General features: G+C 36.0%; 2 protein-coding genes and 1 long non-coding RNA gene across 3 annotated transcripts; 1 reads left to right on the forward strand and 2 right to left on the reverse strand.

The window, feature by feature from the left end:
* Positions 1 to 8,973: 8,973 nt before the first annotated feature.
* LOC135072841 (gem-associated protein 8-like) lies at positions 8,974 to 9,525 on the reverse strand. The gene has a single exon (XM_063966882.1). The coding sequence runs from the start codon at positions 9,523 to 9,525 to the stop codon at positions 8,974 to 8,976; it is 552 nt and encodes a 183-aa protein (XP_063822952.1).
* Positions 9,526 to 12,036: 2,511 nt separating this feature from the next.
* Positions 12,037 to 16,276, reverse strand: LOC135072994 (uncharacterized). The gene is made up of 5 exons (XR_010257557.1): positions 16,087 to 16,276; positions 15,812 to 15,865; positions 15,250 to 15,402; positions 14,692 to 14,778; positions 12,037 to 14,565 (listed from the first exon to the last, which is right to left on the reverse strand). It is a non-coding gene; the product is annotated as an uncharacterized LOC135072994 (long non-coding RNA).
* Positions 16,277 to 17,344: 1,068 nt separating this feature from the next.
* Positions 17,345 to 18,841, forward strand: LOC135072842 (zinc finger protein 761-like). Its single transcript, XM_063966883.1, has 2 exons — positions 17,345 to 17,555; positions 17,864 to 18,841. Exons 1-2 carry the CDS (start codon positions 17,424 to 17,426, stop codon positions 18,839 to 18,841), a joined length of 1,110 nt encoding a protein of 369 aa, XP_063822953.1. The 5' UTR covers positions 17,345 to 17,423.
* The last annotated feature ends 398 nt before the right edge of the window (positions 18,842 to 19,239 follow it).

Here is a 19,239-nt window from a genome sequence, read left to right on the forward strand (position 1 = left end):
TCGCGTTTTATAGCAGCCTTAAGACGAGTTTCATTATAATCATACAAGGAACCTGTGGTTTCAATATTTTATTTCCTATTGTTCGAAGAATATTATTAATTCATACGAAAGGATTAAGTATAGATTTCAAGAGTGCTTCGTCTTTCAACGTGAGTGTAGACTATAGTTTGTAAGCTATAAAATTTTAACACTACTTTAAATTCTTGTTTCGCCGCTCGGCGTCGGCGCAGCTTGGACTTGCAATAAAGTTACAGTAAGAATACAGGTGTCTTTAAGATTTTTACGTTATTTCATATTTTGACGATTATGATGCTTTAAACATTAACGCGGTTTTAATAAAACAAAGTCTCACAGAAACTTAACTTTGAAAGCTCTGCCTAGAGTCGCGCTTTCACGCGTGCACTCCAACTTACAAGTGCTTTTATACATCGAGCGGTATTCTATCTACATTTCCCTTTGAAAAGGGGACACATTTGCGTTCGCAAAGGGACTGAATACGGGTCCTGTCCACGTTGCCGCTAGAGCAACAACTCGTTGCACAAATATCGTAACCGAACATAAACAACTGTCTGCTGCGCCCGCGCCTTAATCCTGAGCTATTCCTTCTTTCAGCACGTAAAGCGATCCAAAATGGGTACCAACCTCCAAAATCCTCAACACAACACAATTTCTTTCACAAACATAATCAATTCGTGTTTCTTTATAGGGATATAAAAACACTAATGTTACACACAACACTGCAATCCGAAAGGGGGATTATCACATAGCACTGGGGGGTTGAAATTTGGCGTTGTTTTTTTGGCGTGCGTCGCGCGCTCGTGCCTGCGTGCACGGCCGAGTGTCCGGAGGTACTGGCGCGGAGGCTGCCGGGCGGGTGGGGGAGGGGCGCCCCTCAGAACAGGTTGCGGCCGCATACCGTTGGACAGCAATTTCTTGGCCGTGTGGACGGGGATGCTCCGGAGACTGATCCGCGGATAACGCAGTGATAACAGATTCTTTGTCAGCGTATTAACGTCGGCCATGGGCGCTCGCTGACCACCACGCTACAGGCGACCGTTATTTGGAAGATAAATTTAGCTAAGTAAACATTGAGGTAATGCTTTGGGTTGTTGGCGCGAACCAAAACGCCTTGTCGTAGTTCTTTCAATAAAACATTTACATCAAGCTTATTATTTTCTATTTATAATGTTACAATAATCTATGCAATGTATATATTTGTAAGCTGTTTGTTTTCTGAATAAACAAAATAAAATAAAATAAATAAATAGATAATAGTTTAACCACAACAAAAAAAAATAGATTTTCGTCTGTTTGGACATATCTACGAAACTTTCACTGTCATGCACCTGATGTTATAAGGAGTATAGAAAAGAATTAAGCTTAAAGAAGTGATCAAAGTCACTAAAAACCTAAAAACTCGGGTAAAACTGCGGGAAAAGCTCGTACATTACACGGTTTATGATCGTAGTGATAAATAAACTTACCGAGCTTCTCAAAGCTTCAGCTTTAAGCTCCGAGATTATAAAGAAAACTCGCTATCAATATTATGATGACACTAATAAAGCAATACGGGTGAAGCTTACAATGTTTATATGTTGTGATAAAGCTCCATAGCAATAGTGCTTTTCACACTTTGTCTGTTAACTGCACTTTTTTTTATCCACAACGAGGAAGCTCTTGGTCTGTATCTCACCTGATGGTAAGTGATGATCAGGCCGAAGGTGGAAGCGAGCTTCACCCGGAATCCTCAACCACGGAGGAACTGGCTATCTTACCTCTAACTGCCGGAACACAACAATGCTGTTAACATTGTTGTTATGGCGACAGACTTAGGTAAGATGGTGGTAGCTAGCCAGGCGGACTTAGAACAAGCCCTACCACCAACCAAACCGAACAGAAAAATCTGCCCCCACTGGGAATCGAACCCGGGACCTCTGCGTCTGAAGCAAGTGGTCTTACCACTAGACCACAGAGCGGCACATCAAACTACACATCTTTGTTGCAAAATAGGCCCTATTACAATTATATTAGATGCTACTGCGTTCAAGTTAATGTGCCATCGTCGTATTATATTGCCTGACCGGAAGGCACCCTTGAAAAGACATCAACGCGTCAGCACGGGGAAATGTATTAAAAGTTATATCTGTCAGTTTCTTTGTTTTTATTTCATAATATTTGTATAGTGATTTGTGATTTATGACCGCTTATAGTGAATATTTTTTTTAATATTACATTTTATGAAAGATACCTAAATCGAAAAAGTTATGGATAAATTAAATGTGATCCATAATGGTATTTTGTCAGTGAATTTCTATCTAATATTCATCATAATCATCATTTCAGCCACAGGACGTCCACTGCTGAACATAGGCCTCCCCCAATGACTTCCACATCGCACGGTTGGTAGCGGCCTGCATCCAGCGCCTTCCTGCTACCTTTATCAGGTCGTCAGTCCACCTTGTGGGTGGACGTCCCACGCTGCGTTTTCCGGTACGTGGCCTCCATTCCAGAACCTTGCTGCCCCATCGGCCGTCAGTTCTGCGTACTATGTGCCCTGCCCACTGCCACTTCAGCTTGCTGATCCGTCGGGCTATGTCAGCGACTTTAGTTCGTTTACGGATCTCCTCATTTCTGATTCGATCTCGTAAAGAAACACCGAGCATAGCCCTCTCCATAGCACGCTGTGCAACTTTGAGCTTCTGTATAAGGCCTATAGTGAGGGGCCACGTTTCCGAGCCATAAGTCATCACAGGTAACACACATTGGTTGTAGACTTTCGTCTTCAGGCACTGGGGTATTTTGGACGAAAAGATGTTGCGTAGTTTCCCGAACGCTGCCCAGCCGAGTTGGATTCGACGATTGACCTCCTTCTCGAAATTGGACCTACCTAGCTGGATCGTTTGTCCGAGGTAGACATACTTGTCAACAATCTCAAGAATCGAGCTCCCAACCGACACCGGGTAGGGCGCAACATGGACGTTCGACATAAGCTTCGTTTTGTCCATGTTCATCCGAAGGCCTACGAGATGGGTCTGTAATTCTTCAGTAAGGTGTTATCTCCTTTCTTGAAGAAAAGCACCACCACGCCTCTGTTCCATGCCTCTGTCTAATATTGCGTAAGTCATTTTTGACGGTTTTAACATTTTGATGGCATTGGATGAAGAAAGACCAAGTACTTATTTCGGAAATCTCCTGTAAAATGCACATTTTGACTTACGCACTGTTCGAACTTAACTGACGATTTATTACATTTTTCTTCTTTTTGAGTGTTAAGTATTTACGAGTACTAAGCCGTGTACCAAGACAAATTTGTGTTATAGGACTCATAGACAACAGGGGTGGCATATGGAAATAAACAATTCATTCAACCCAAAATTCCGAAGTGAATAAAAAGATGTAAGATGCCTCTTTTAAATAAAAGATAATATCACATAACTGGTAATATCTCTTTTTTACATAAACACGTCGCTAATTAAGTGCATTAAAATACTAAAATCACGTTAAATGAATACCAAACAAAAATATTCGCAAATCGTTAGCGTCGTCACTTCCTTATATAGACATCAGCGCAACGAACCGCGCGCGCACGACACTCGCTTTGTGTTTGACAATAAACTGTCATTTCTAATTGCTTAGCCGTCACATGTTTCATAATACGTAATTACTTGCACGCTTCTTATCTGAAAACGACATGGTCCAGTGCTTAAAGTGTTGCACTTTTTGGTTCAAAAGTGGATCTGCCAGAATTTGTATTTACTCTGGTTCTGGGTTCGATTGTTTGACCAGACTTAATGTCAATCACTTTGGGTATATGTTCCCAGTTTTGTAGGTACACTATAGGCTTGTGACAGTTCAATTTCGTGGTTCAAGAAAGCTTTTGAGCCGTCTGTCAGGCACCATAGCGGCTTGAAGTCTGACACCACATCCACTGGTCACACACAAGTTATATCCACTTCGAATCTAATACTTTGAAAATGTCTTACAACTGGACATATAATCAGAATATTTTCACTAACGTTCATCATCATCATCATTTCAGCCATAAGACGTCAGCTGCTGAACATAGGCCTCCCCCAATGCTTTCCACGTTGATAGTTTGGTAGCGGCCTGCGTCCAGCGCTTCCCTGCTACCTTTACGATGTCGTCGGTCCACCTTGTAGGTGGACGTCTCACCAGGTCTCACGCTGCGTTTTCCGGTACGCGACCTCCATTCCAGAACCATGCTGCCCCATCGGCCGTCAGTTCTGCATACTATGTGCCCTGTCCATTGCCACTTCAGCTTGCTAATCCGTTAATGACTGACGTTATGCAGCTATAAAAACTAAAAGTACAACAACGTTATTTTTCCCATTCTAAAGCAGCTTACAAACATCCCACAGCTGGACCAAAGCATCTTGTCCCTAATACAGCTATAAGAACTAAAAGTACAACAGCTTACTTAAGTAAAGAGTGGCAGCGCGTTATAAATTTCCCTTACAGCAGCTAGTTTCACTTCACTTATGTTAAAACAGACCCTTTCGCAAGATAGACCTTACACGTCTACGATCTCAACAATGTTGCAACGAGGGTAATCTCCGGCTATGTCCCGATATCACCGCTAGATAGCCGAGAATCATTATTGTTGTGAGTCCAGCTTTTTACAATGAATAGCTTGTTTTCTAGCTATTGAGGCTGCTGAAGTGTCGATTTTACGAGTACGACCCTCAATCAGTGGCGGGTTTTAATTTTTTTAGAGTTAGACTAAGAAACAAGAGATTAATAACAGAAATCTTTAACAAATAAATAAACGTCCTCGACCCTATCCAATGTATTATTTTTCAGAATTTTATCTAATATAAGTAGCTTTATTTATAAACATGTTGTGTACAGTTATCTGTTTGTGTACCTATCGTAAGTTTAAATAAATAAATGAAAATCACAAACATAACCGATACAACCCCTTATTAAAGAAAAGCTATAATAGCCCGGTGTCGCACTTGGCGAATCGAAATCCGAGGAATGCGGGTTCGAACTCTGCCGCCACTGCACTATTGAGGTAACACAGGTACCTATATTTAATTTAGCTTACCACGAGGGATTAACGGAATTATAGTAATTAACCGGCTTCAATAAAAGTAGGACGTTCTCAATTCGGTTGATTTTTATTAATAAATTAGGCAGGTACTAATTCTTCCAAAAAAATTCACTTCACTCGTATGTATAGCTAAAAGGAAATCATAAGATCAGTACATCTACTCTTATTCGTATCATAATGTATTTTAAAAAGTTCATTTGATAGATTGAAATGATTTTCTTAAATTTATTGCAACCCACTTCAAATAAAATTAAAACCTATTTCGTCACTAAGGGATTAACAGATTCAAACTTAGTCGTACGTGCTTTTGTAACATCCGTTCTACCTGTGAAAATAGTAAATGTGTGTGTGTGTGTCTACTTAAATAAATAAATATTTTGAACAAATATTATACCTACTCGTATTTTGAATCTGCATATTTTGTCTAGCATCTGTCTTTTAAGCTGCTATCTTCTCGACATGCACTTTACAGAATTGATATGTCTTTACAATGCTAGAATCAAAGGTACCATTCCATATGTAACTGGAATGTGAATCTACGAACTTTTACGTAACTCTGAACATCAAGTATTAATTTATACAGTAGTGTAGGATTTAAAATCTCACAGCGAAGTGTCACTGCGCACTTAGCGGCTCAAAATGTTACATAAAATATGTAAATAAATGACGACTGATAACTTTAATTATGCGCGGACGCCGCTGCGTCGAACCTTCTTCGAGCTTTTTACTGAGCTTCTTGCTTTTACGCGTATGGGTAATTTATTTACAAGCTACAAAGAAAGCTTATGTTAAAGTAAGTGTTATACTCATTCACAATGTAGGTTTCATTCGGATTACATTAGCAATTGACTAGATTTAGTTGATTTATGCAAAATATGTTCGTAAGTTCTGATTTTAATGTGCCTTGTTTTAAACTTATTTCACTTTTCTCCTTATTTTAGCATTAATGATAGTTACAGAAGTTATTTATTCATTAGATTTGATATAATCGATGCTTGTTTTCAACAAATTGAATTTGAAAAGACAAGATACGTAGGTAAATATTAAGTTAGGTATAGACTTAAATCAGAGACTTGCATGTTAAAGCCGTAAGAGTGAAAATTGTTTAAATCGCGAACGTGCGCGTTATCGGTCTCATAAAACGAATGTTCGTTTGTCGACGACACTTCTGATTCTGTAACTTGCTCGCAATCGATTAAAGTTGTGTGTCGATTGATTGTGATCGATTTTGATTGTGCAATCAACAAAAACATGCCAACATTCAACAAAATTGCCTACAAAAAATGTTGAATGTTGACGTATTTTTGATGATTGTGTAGGACAAAACACGTTGGAGACCCGGCTTTAAGCATAGTATATGCCTAAATATTGGTCAAAACTGAATAAAATATTTATCAATTATAGATAGGTACCTACTAACTACGTACCTTAGAATATTCTCCATGTGGGAAAATCCTCGCTCACAATAATTTTCTTCTTTCTTTTTTTCTTCTGAAGTAATTTTTCTTTTCCATTATGTAATTCAACACAGAACACCGAGATCAAAGTTCAAACGCGGCATTTATTAATGTCCTAAATGGTCCTAAAATAAATTACTTTAAGTTTGACGTTTCGGCGTATTAATACAGCCGTGGTCACCTACACACTGATGGCTCGCGGTCATCTTTCGGGCGGGCTTGAAAATCTTCGACTACCCTCAAATTGTCAGTTGTCACTTTTATATTGTTAGTGCTAATTTTTAGGGTTCCGTACCTCAAAAGGAAAAAACGGAACCCTTATAGGATCACTTTGTTGTCCGTCCGTCCGTCTGTCAAGACCCTTTATCTCAAGAACGCGTGAACGTATCAAGCTGAAATTCACATGAAATACTCAGGTCTATTGTCCCTTTAAGCTGTGAAAATATCAAACTTCTAAGCCAAGCCAATCAAAAGATACAGCCGATTATGTCGATATTTTCAACAAATTTTCGACACTCGCAAAGGAATCAAAACCTACAGGATACTTCCCGTAAACTCAGAATCTTGAAATTTGGCATAAAGCATTGTCATATAATGCAAATATAGGAAAAATTGCGAAAATTACATTTTTTTAGTTATATAATATAATAAAAATATTTTAATAAAATGAAACCTACTACCTTATTTCTCACGAACGAATAAAGGTATCAAATTGAAATTTATACCAAATACCTAGATCTATTGTCCCTTTAAGAAGTAAAAAAATCAAACTTCTAAGTTAACGCGATCAAAAGATACAGCAGTTTATACCGACACCTTAGACGAATTTCCGTCACACGCTAGGGAATCAAAACCTACAAGGTACTTCCTGTGAACTCAGAATCTTGAAATTCGGCACGAAGCAACGTTATATAGTACAGATAAAGGAAAAATTGCGAAAATGATAAATTTGAAGTTATATAAAATTTAAAATATTATTTTTGCTTACATGACATAAAATATTTTTTTAATAATTATAAACTTACTACCTACCCTTTTTCACATGAACGCGTAGAGATATTAAAGTTGAAATTCATATCAAACACTTCTTAAATCTAATTGCCTCTAAACTGTGAGAAATTCTAAATCAACGCAAAAATTCAAAACGCTGAGGTAGGTACCTACCTATAATGCAAATATAGGAAGAATAAATAAATAAAAAATAATCATACCGCATATTTTGAAATTCGCCACTACTCGCAACGGAATCAAGTAAGTAATTTGATTTAATACGTCATAATTGTAAACCGCTACGTTTGTACGGCGGAACCCTCGGTGTGCGAGCCCGACTCGCACTTGGCCGGTTTTTTTTATAGTGATGTTTGTTGTTGCAATGTTTAAATATCCCATTAACATTTTTAAATTCTAGTTCATGTTCAAAGAATGAATTGAGACAAAATGTAAGAAATCCGAGACTAAACAGCTGTCAACATTTTTTTATTGACTTCAATCAAATCAAATCTATCTATGCCATAGACAATATATTTTTACGTTTTTTCTCGAAAAGTTCTGCTATTGTTGGTATAAAATCACTACATAAAAATAAAGTTTTCCTGTCTATCCGTCCTTGTGTATGCTTAGATCTTTAAAACTAGGTAGGTACGCAACGGATTTCCATGCGGTTTTTTGAATACATTCACTATGTATTCAAGAAAAAGGTTTTTAAAAGTATAATACATTGTACCTGTGCGAAGCAGGGGCGGGTCGCTAGTTAATTATATTTCAAAAATTATTTTCAACATAGAACACTCTATCTTACTATTAAAATTCATTAAAATAGAAACATTGTTTTAAAGATTACAAAAAGTTTATTTCCTTGATTCAAAAAAAATGTTTTTTTCATTGTTAAAAGTAATAATTCTAATAAAACAATGGACTAACACTAATGTAAAATACAATACAATGAAATTTCCTTTTAGCAGTGCACTCCACTGTTGATATTAAGGTCCTATCACTCATCAGGGGAACCTACTGGTGGAGGGCACAATTTAATGGGACACTCATTTATTTATTTATTCATTTCTTGAATGATATAGTTGATGAAGATATAATTTAATTTTCGTATGACTTGAATAACTGTTTTAATCTATTAAGTAAATAATGTAAATATTTATCAACTTCTTACAGCCATCAGACTGACTGCATGATTACACTCTTGAACGAAATCCAAGAAAACACAGTGTTGAATAAAAAGTTGATGTTTATTTGTACTTTATATGAAATTGTTACAAAAATAGAAATGCATTGTAGAAAAGATTGTAAAAAGTCCCATTTAATTAATTCTTCAAATAGCAAACTGTGGGAAACCTCACATATTTAGGAGACCAAAAACATTGTTTGTTGTAGGCATTAAACATTTTACTAACTTTAATAAAATTCCTTAGAAACTAACATTTAATTGTTTTAACCAAAATTAAAGTTAAATGGTATATTAGGCCAGTAATCCGGCTTACTGTTATCACTTTCTTCGATAAACTGAGTCTGTAAACTCATTTCCAAAGCAGCTATTCTCTCCCAATCGTCACCGTACAATTCTTTAAGCACCTCCTCTCTATTTTCTTGAGCTTCTGGGGGCCCTGCCTCCAGTTGAGCAATTTGTTTTTGTTCCTCTTTTTGGCTTTGTTCTCTTAATCTCTCTCTTTCAAGTCTAGCATCTTCTTTGAACTTGGCATTCGCTTGCAGAAACTCTATAAACTCTTCACTGACTTCTAAATTTTCATCACCGCTCTCTTCGTATTCTTCGTCGTCTCCAGACTCTGTTTCCACATGCATACTATCAGATTCCGTTACAGTATTCGACGCTGTGGAAGGACCCACGTAGTTTTTCTTACGAATTATATCATGAAGAACACCATTCTCGTACTCTAAAGCCTTCGCACGCGCTTTCCAATAAGCCAATTGGTGTTTCAGCTGCCAAGTCGCAGCAAACGTAAAATTCTCAGCCCACGATGACATGGTTAGCGCTAGCTTGGAATGCTTTTTCTTGATCCTGCCAAATCCTTGCTGCAGATTTTTGCGGGCAGGCTTCTTTTTTCGTTTTCGATGACTTTTGTGAGAAGCCGTATGATTATTTTGATTTTGAGATTCCTCTTCAGCTGGTGGACAAAACATTTTTCTTGATAAATGTCAAACTGACAAGTGACATTGTCCAGCGACTGCGGTCCAAAAATGGGGGCGTTTGACCGAAAATAGCTAGCTAGCGCTAGTAAGAAAAATGGCGTCCTTTTAGCGGTAAGTGCTATCATTGCTAAAAAAATCTATGGAAAAAACATTACTTTTGATGTTAACAAACGTGTCCTTGTCGAAAAAATGCTAAAGTTTTCGGTGGTTGCCATGGCGATCGCCATTTTGCAAACAATTTCTAACAAGCGCTATTTTTGGCCAAACGCCCCCAATGTGACAGTGTGCGACTACAACTAGTGATGTTGTAGAAGTTATGTAATGTAATAGTCTAGTATCTAGTGGTAGCAGGCGAACCCATATTTGGGACGTGAGTTGATGTGACTATAATAATAACGCCCTGAAAAGGGCCTGCTTACTAGTGCTTACTAATAAATAATTTCAATAACTTAGATAAAAAATAAAACAAATAAATGTTACATTACTCAAACCACAGACTCAAACTAACAAAAACCCTTAGGCCTCAGCCTCGAACTTAGCGGGCAGCGGGGCGGGAGCGGCGGCGGCGCTGGAGCGGGGCGGGCAACGCAGACCCGTTCTCGAAACAAGCGGGCAGCTCGCGCGGCGCTTTAGCGGCGAAGTGTTGTGTTCGGGGTTGTGTTGTCGAGATATTTGTTTTTATTCGCAAACGAAATGTCTGAACAACGGCGACAATTTTATTTCGATTCAAATTTATTCCTAACGCTCGATTTATTGTGGGCAAAAGAAGGAGTGCGCTGCCCGCTCGTTGCCCGCTCCCTCGCCGCTGCCCGCTCGTTGCCCGCTGCCGCCCCGCTTCCGCGCCGCTGTTTTCGAGAACCGGTCTATTTGATTTTACGCATAAGATCCTGCCGCTCCCGCGCCGCCGCCGCCGCCGCCCCGCTGCCCGCTAAGTTCGAGGCTGAGGCCTTAGGCTGGGTTGTACCATCTTACTTTAACTTTGACAAACGTCAAAAATCTGTGAAACTCCATACAAAATACACCGGTTATCGTTGTAGTTACTGTCAAAGTTAGGTGGTGCAACTCAGCCTTAAAATGCTTAGAAAAGCTTAGCCAACTCACCCGAAATTTAGGTGTGTGTCGGTTAATGACTCAGAAGACAAAAATAGGTAGGCAAGAGGTATTCCACCTGATATAAAAGCTACGATTACAATACACAGATGTCTAGTTATTATTGTTAATTGCTATTTTGATTCTGTGATTGAACTTTCAGTTTAAAATTAGAAGTTTTATCGAAATAATATTATTGACTGGTTTGGATCAATGATTAACAAAACATTCATTAACATCTTGAAAATAATGTAGTATTTATACCTGTTATTTTCTGTCTGACTGGTGACACCGTTCTTGAATTTTTTTTTTCACACATCACTCACTTTCAGTGTTGCCAGAAGGTTACTTTTGTAACCTTTTAGGTTACTTTTGAACTGCATTGGTTACTTTTAGGTTACACTAATGAAAAGGTTACTTTTAGGTGATTTTTCAGAAATTGTAGAATTAACTTTTACAGGTTATTCAGTAAAAAATATTAATAGTGACAATTTAAAAATTATGTCATAAACTGCATTTAAACATGAATTTGATTTATTATTTGTTATAAAAAATGAGTTTTAGCCAATATTTTTCGATAGTGAAACGCAAATCCATGAAACGTTTTTATACGAACCGGTCACTTTTCGGTCTTCATGGAATGGTCAAAATTTCGAATTTAGGTAAATGATTGATAATCAATTGTGTTCATTTTCCATCCATGAACAACCTTACACAATCGCTCCGCACCCCCCCCCCCCCCCCCCTTAGAAGGTTACTTTTTATTCAAAAAGGTTACATTTTTTTATATTTCTGGTAATTTCTGACAAGACCCGACTGGCAACACTGCTCACTTTTTTGACAGTTTTGACCAAAGAGCATAAAAGAGTAAGAGACGGCACTCCATAGATATTTTTTGAGCTCACGCACACATATGCATTTTAGAGAACGACCCGCAAATCTTTACCAACCGCACAAACTACAGGCGGAGCTACCAACATAATGCCTTATTTTCTGACAGTATTAGTGACGTTCGTAATAACTTATCGATTATCGATACTTTGCTAGGGTTGTAATTGCATATCGATATCTAGTATAGGAACCTTCAATATTTTAATGATTACTATTTTTATTTTATACTATGTGTAAGTAAAACGAAGTTTTGTAACGTAAATTATTTATTTCGAAATAAAATAGGTATATTACAATAAGTATTGAACATGACATAGCAGTTGTAGGCATGAGGAATTATTGAAAATTATAACAAAGTACAGAAATGATAATTTTGTAAACTTGAAATAAAAAAACTGAAAATAATTCACAACTTTTTCTAAGAAAAAATAGGATTTTTATTTATAAACATCTTTAATTTTCTTATCAGCTGATCGAACCTCAGCCTCAAGATTACTTTTCAATGCTTTGTTGCTGTGCTTTTTTACTTTTGTCAGCAAAATTGTTTTCACTTTTTATGAAGCTGTCATTAATGATTTTACAACTTTTTCTTAGAAAAAGGTAACTTAATATTTTAAACATCCCAACTTAATATTATAAATGCGAAAGTAACTCTGTCTGTCTGTCTGTCTGTCTGTCTGTCTGTCTGTTACGCTTTCCCGCTTAAACCTCGCAACCGATTTTGATGAAATTTGGCATAGAGATAGTTTGAGTCCCGGGAAAGAACATAGGATAGTTTTTATCCCGGTTTTTGAAACAGGGACGCGCGCGATAAAGTTTTTCTGTGACAGACAAAATTCCACGCGGGCGAAGCCGCGGGCGGAAAGCTAGTCTTATCATAAATTTCTTTATTATGTTGTTGACATTTAAACCAACTAAAATAACAATTTGTACTCAACATTAAGAAAATGAATTTTCCAACATTTTCCATATATATCTGGTCGGCAATATGGTCATGATAAAATTGTTTAGCTTCATTTACGGTGGTACATAATTGAATTGTTGGATAAACGAGACTTTTTTTATCATGCCACCATTCGCGAAGAGATATATATGCATACAAATCATTGTCAACAGGAGTTTTCACGCTCAAACACTCTTCACAAATTAAACAAGAACTGTTCTGTAATAGTTTGGCAGCTAAATACCCGCTTACATATACTACTGGTTGGTTTTCAAGGCTACACAAATTTTCAATGGGCTGTTCTAAGTTTTCAGGGTCCGGGATAGACAACACAGGATAAAATTCAGTGTCTGTGGAATCTTGAACATTAATTTTTATTTCTGTTGTTTTTAAATTAGTTTTTAAAATGTCTTTATATTCCAGCATATGTTTATTGTTGTCTGCTTCACAATTAGCACTTCTGCTATGAGGCACTTTCAGCCCAGTAACCATGCTTGTTTTAAGCGCTGCAGTAAAGTGCGTGATAGTGGGATTTCTATTGGTTACACTGTGTTGCCTAATGATTCCAAATAAGTTTTCCAGAGAGTCTTGGTTAAACTGTCTAAGGTTCATATATTTAAACCCTTCATTCTTTAACTTTTCCCAAATATCGTTTAAGGATTTGATAGATATTTGATATCCCTTTACGCATTTAACATTTTTTAGTATCGTGTTTTCTGCTGTTATAAATTTTATGGTTTTTAACTTATCAGTATAAAAGGTCCAAGACTCAATGTGATTACTTGATGTGGAAACATTTTCCCGGATCCCTTTCTTTACGTCATTTAAAGATGATGGACCATTTGTACAATCAAATAGTTTATCTAACTGTTCAATCACAAATGCTGTATCATTGCAATCAGAAACTTCTTTCCATGCCATCATTTTTAAAATAGCTGCCACGGTATTACTCAGAGCATGCGCAGCATACTTCACCCTCATCTTAGTTTTGAATGTTGGATTTACAATGGTACTATTCAGTTTTTTAAAATTTAAAAAATTTCTGTTGTGTTCTTCTGCAACTACCAAATGCCTCCATTGTGCAATTTTTCCATCGAAAGACATATTTCCACTTTTAAAGAAATTGTTTCGTAATGATTTGAACAAGTGAGGGATGTCATAGATTATAAAAATTTTGTCATTATTTACAGAGAAAAAGTTGCTATCTATGCCTTGTCCACAGTTTCTTTTTAACATGTTAAGAGCTCCTATATTTGTAGATCCCTGATCACAAACTGTTGTCAGAACCATAAATCCGATTTCTTTTAATTTTTTGATGATGTCCGATATAATTTTTGCCAGTTTTGCTGTTGATATTGTGCCTTCCACAAAATAGTGCGCAATATATTGTTTGTATTTATGTTTAGCACCCTGTATCATAAACACTAACGCATGGTCTGCAATTTTCTTTTCTCGTCCCATGTTCTCGCCCTCTCCATAATCCACGTAGCCATCCACTTTATCAGCAATTTCGTTATAAATTATCCGTTTCTTTAACGCCATCTCGTCAAATATTAACGAGCAATATTTATTTTCCTTTGGCATACTTGATGCTTTTGCCTCTAACATATCAATTATATTTTTATTTATACCAGGCTCCATTGGTATATTTTTTAAAATCCTTTGGAGCGTTTTAGTGCTTGGTAGCGTAAACAGCTTTTGCATATAGCGGTATGCTTTAGGGGACCGTTTAAATATAGCCAAAGCATATATTTTGTTGGCTAAAGTCCACCTTTTTCCTTGTGACTTTTTTTTGTTATTCTGCACTACATCCTTTACTAACGATGTCAGCACTTCCGAATCTAACTTGTCTAAATTCACTCTTGACTTCGCTATATTCCTTATTGTTTTTTTTGCATTTTGTAACTGTCGCCAAAGCCTCTTCTCTTTAATTGTAAATGTTGATGAAGTGTCTGTAACAAAAAAAAACAACATTAAAGCAAATTGAATTGAATATTGGTAATTAACCAATATTCAATTCAATTTGCTTTAATCAGCAATTTTACTTAGTTTTTTAAATTAGGTATGTTTTATCTTACCTTTCATTTCAATGTTTTTCTTAGGTCTTTTATAACTGTGGACTAATATTTCTGCCTGTGCATCTTGATGGCAAATGTTTTTATCATCTGAAATATTATAAATATGCAAATTAGTTTAAAATTTATTTTGTTGTTTTATGAAACATATTATTTCCAAATCAATCAATCATTATCAAGTTTTAAAAAAATGCAAAGACAGGATAATGATAGCTCTTCTCATAAAATATGAAGCGTGGGCCCACCTTCAATAACAATGACATAATATTAAATTAAAGGCATTTAGAGGTTTTAATGTTCTGCATTCTGGATGCGGTCTGCGGGTATGTCAAGACAATCTGTAAGTGGTCGTGATAAGGCAATCAGTCACGTGTGCTTTGCGTTCTTTGTTCGTATCCGCACGGTCAAATCGCATTAATATAAAATGTACAGAAACCTAGAATGTTGTACATATAAGTTCATTTTGACCTGACTGCAGACTGCAGAACGCATCCAGGGTGGCATTCTTTAGTTTGAGGGAAGGCATATTTTAGAAGGTAAATAATTAGTTTGTACACTTACCATGAGTAATAGGTTTATAGGTCATATGTTCTGGTGCATTGGAAGTAGAAGGAAGAGGTTCAAAAGTTGTTTTCGCAGAAATACCAGAATCTGGTATATCCACAGCTCCCAAACATGTTGAATTTAGTTGTTTGGTTGTAGTTGTAAGGGGAACTGAAAGCAGATAATGAAATGTGAATTGGGTAATAAAATGTCATGTTCTTACCCAACTTTAGGGTACAATCAGTCTAGTACATGTCTTGCTCACATTAAAAATTACTAGCTTATAAATATTATTAAACTAGCTGACCTGGCTAATTAATGTAGATTGCCTAAAATTTTTCAAATTGGTCCGGTACTTTTTTTGAAGAATTTGTATTACACAAATTACTAAAGTCCCTCTAACTCAACACACATTCTAAGCTAAATTGTGTTACGAGTGGGTTTACTACAATATTCAAGCTGTGGGGTTCTAACCCGCACTTTAGGCTATCTTGGCTTCGAGTTATGGAGCCGATCAAATACAAACAAACAATGAAATATTTCCTTTTTATATTATTAGTATAATTTTAGATAAACATACCTCGTTCAACTGGATTTGACTTCTTTGGAATGCAATATGAATGATCATAAAGAACTGTAACAAAGTATAGATATAATTAATAATTGAAATTATATATTATTTATTGATAAGCATACAACACATGTTTGTGGTTACAAAGAAAGAACTTTGTTAAATTGCATTCGGTTGGTTTGTTTTGGAAACCAAAGAAAATTAATTAAGACATCTAAATAATTCAGAAAAATTGATAGATAGTAAATTAAATTTAAAAAAAATAATTGAAGTCATCATCATACCTGTCTTGAGGTTTTCTTTATTGGAGTCTTTTACATGAAGAGGAAACTCTGTCAAAACTTCATCTGGCAAGATGGGATTGCTCAATTCCAGTGTTGGAATAGCTGAGTTCTTCAGCCGAGTTCCTTTGGCATTGAAGGATTCAGGAGTGAAGTGCCCACCACAAACAAACTTCAGTTGGTGTAACTTTTCAATAGGTACATAAAATATGCTAAGTCTTCTATGCCAGCATTTTTAACCCACATTAGACAACTGAAATAAGAAATACCTATTAGAAAAGAAAAAGAATAACAAACTGAAATTTATTCATCAACTAATTTCTTTTAGTATTGTTATGCAATTCATTTACAGAGTACGAAACAAAATACTGAAATTAAAAATTGGTTATGGTTATTTACTGTATGATTAAAAATATTAATCCCAGCCTTTAAGTTTACACAATCAGTAAAATTATCTTGTAATAAATTAGTGTTATTAGAAACTTACCGGTCAGAATCCAGAGGAAACCTACTCAAAAGTAAGGGTGATCCACCACGACTTCGCCTCTTATTACAAATAACGCACTTCTTGTTGTTTCTACTCTCCATTATCAGTAGAAGCCTAAAATGAAATAGGTATTAATTAAACAAAGCCTATAATTTCTCTCCAACCAGTGTCAATGCCCTGGTTCATGCATTTACCAGTTTTGAAAGTACATTTACATTTTCATCACATAGGGTTGTTTTTAATGAAAAATAGATTTGTAATAGATCTAATATTTCAAGTAAGTAGATAACATACCCATTAAACAGAAAAGTAAATAAGAGTTTAAACTTCTGTAGAAGTTGAAACACAGCTTATTTAAAAGAGTCTCTATCTCACAAAAAACATAACACTGAACAGCAAACTTTATCACGCCCGATACGGAGGAACTTAATCAACTCAACGTAAACGACAGAAAAGTTTATTTACAGTAATATTGCACCAAATCTGAGAAAATAACTTCACACGAATCAATTCGCCGGTTAAAAACTCAAACTCAATTGACAGACATTTTTTTTCATTTGTCAAACTAACAATACTACCAACATAAGGACACTAACAATTATTTTTAGTATGGTGGTATTGATCCGCGGGTTCCCCTGCTATAGTGAAATCAATCCAAAATGCACTTTATTGCTTAAAGGATAAGGTTGTATATCAATTGCTACATATAGAGACTAGTTTTTGTATGAGAAGTGTCTACCCACTGGTTTTGACACCAATCAATTTGTTGACGTTTGGTCTGCTATCGATTTGGGTGGGCTTATTTTTGCTATTTGTAAATAAAAACTATAATTAAGTAGTGAATTATATAGAAATGAGTTTCAAAAACCAATGCAGAACATGTTTGGGCAGGGAGAAGGAAATGAGACATGTACACGCCTTTGTAAATATAACCGGGGACGAAGTAAGACTGTCCGATATTTTAGAGAACTTTTACAACTATAAGGTAAGTATGTTTTATTATTTCCTTACATAAAAACAATTATATTTAATCAGAACAACTAATCCACGGTTTCACAGTTATTTATAGCAACTTGTATCAGTACAACAACATAGTGTTTGCACTTTGTGGTTAGTGGTTACTATACTTTATTTAGTAACTTTATTTATAATGTTAATTCTTATTCATTTATTGGCAGTGATTATTCCATCTATCAATGTTACCATCTTTTATTATCTGAAAGAATAAAATTGATCCTTGACTTTTTTGTACCAGATATTGCAATAACTCATACTTTATCTTCAACATTTCAGATATCATCCGAAGACCCTTATCCAGAAAATATCTGCATCAACTGTGTTCACCAGCTAACAATAACATACTCATTCAAAGCACTTATTGAAGCCAGTGCTAAAACATTAGCCGATGCTTCACAACAGCTGGAAGCAACCAGCGACAATGATTGCGAATATAACTATGAATCTGACGAACTCAAACAGGACCTGAAATCAAGAAGCTACAAAGAAAAGAAGAAGAAACACAAAAAATTGCCTCCCCCACCACCTGTTGAGAATGAAATGATCGTTGTTTTCTGTGTAGAATGTAAAACTGAATTTACGTCAATTAAGGCCCTTACTGAACACTGCACCAGTAATCACCCTGTAAAATCAGATGTTGGAAGGGACTGTGAATACTGCAATGAAAAGTTTGAAGACTTTCGGTCTTTAGCTCGACACAGAAAGCTGCATTTAAAACCTTATTTATGTGAAAACTGCTGGGAAGGCTTCTATGATGTTAATGATCTAAACTGCCACTCTTGCCAGCCAAACGTTGACAACAAAGATAAGAATAGGTCTGAGAGAATATTACGTCAATGTGATCAATGTGGGAAGTCGTATCCTCCAGGATACATAAGAATACACATGCTTACGCATAGCAACGATCGTCCATACAGCTGTAAATACTGCCCAAAGAGGTTCAAAGTGCCTGGAGGCCTTCATTCTCACATACTTTGGAATCACAAGAGAACAAGAAATCATAAATGTGAAGTGTGTAATGCAACATTTATATCGTCTAGCTCACGAAGCTCTCATATACGTAAGAATCACCTGAAAGAAAAGAAGTATGGTTGTGACAGTTGTGGCAAACGGTTCTTCTCAAAATCAGAATTGCAACGTCACTCTTTAACACACACTGGGGTCAAAAACTTCCATTGCCATTTATGTGATAAGTCATACCAGACACGTTATGGTTTAAATGTACACCTTAAATCCCATTCACAGAATTTGTAACATTATCAAAAATTTTGTTGGCAATAACTATTGGATAGTACAAAATTTATTTATTGATCTCATTTGAAGTTTTTGTTTGTATGTATGTATAAGTGCAATGCAATAAATTATGTAACAAAGCAATAATGTATCATAATATATCTGATTTTACCAAATAAATAAGTATACAATATTAACAAACATTACTTTGTTTCAATATTAACCAATCTGTAGAGAGTGGTGTAACGTGTAACATAAAATATCCAATTTTAATTGTTCCTTTATTCCCATCTGTCCCCTTTGCCCCAGTGGTCAATGGCACCTATTCTGTTTCATTTGCCTTCTTCGTAGTTATAGTACAGGGGCTCATTTGCATTTCGTATACATAATAATTCTCAGTTTAATTTGTTATGAAAAAT

This window comes from Ostrinia nubilalis, chromosome 6, assembly GCF_963855985.1.
Source record: "Ostrinia nubilalis chromosome 6, ilOstNubi1.1, whole genome shotgun sequence".
NCBI classification, from domain to species: Eukaryota; Metazoa; Arthropoda; class Insecta; order Lepidoptera; family Crambidae; genus Ostrinia; species Ostrinia nubilalis.

Bases quoted from the DNA above. Each gene is read 5' to 3' on its own strand.
- LOC135072842 (XM_063966883.1), top strand. From the start codon at position 17,424: ATGAGTTTCAAAAACCAATGCAGAACATGTTTGGGCAGGGAGAAGGAA. The intron at 17,556-17,863 runs GTAAGTATGTTT...TCAACATTTCAG, and splicing joins AGAACTTTTACAACTATAAG to ATATCATCCGAAGACCCTTA.
- LOC135072841 (XM_063966882.1), bottom strand. From the start codon at position 9,525: ATGTCATCGTGGGCTGAGAATTTTACGTTTGCTGCGACTTGGCAGCTG.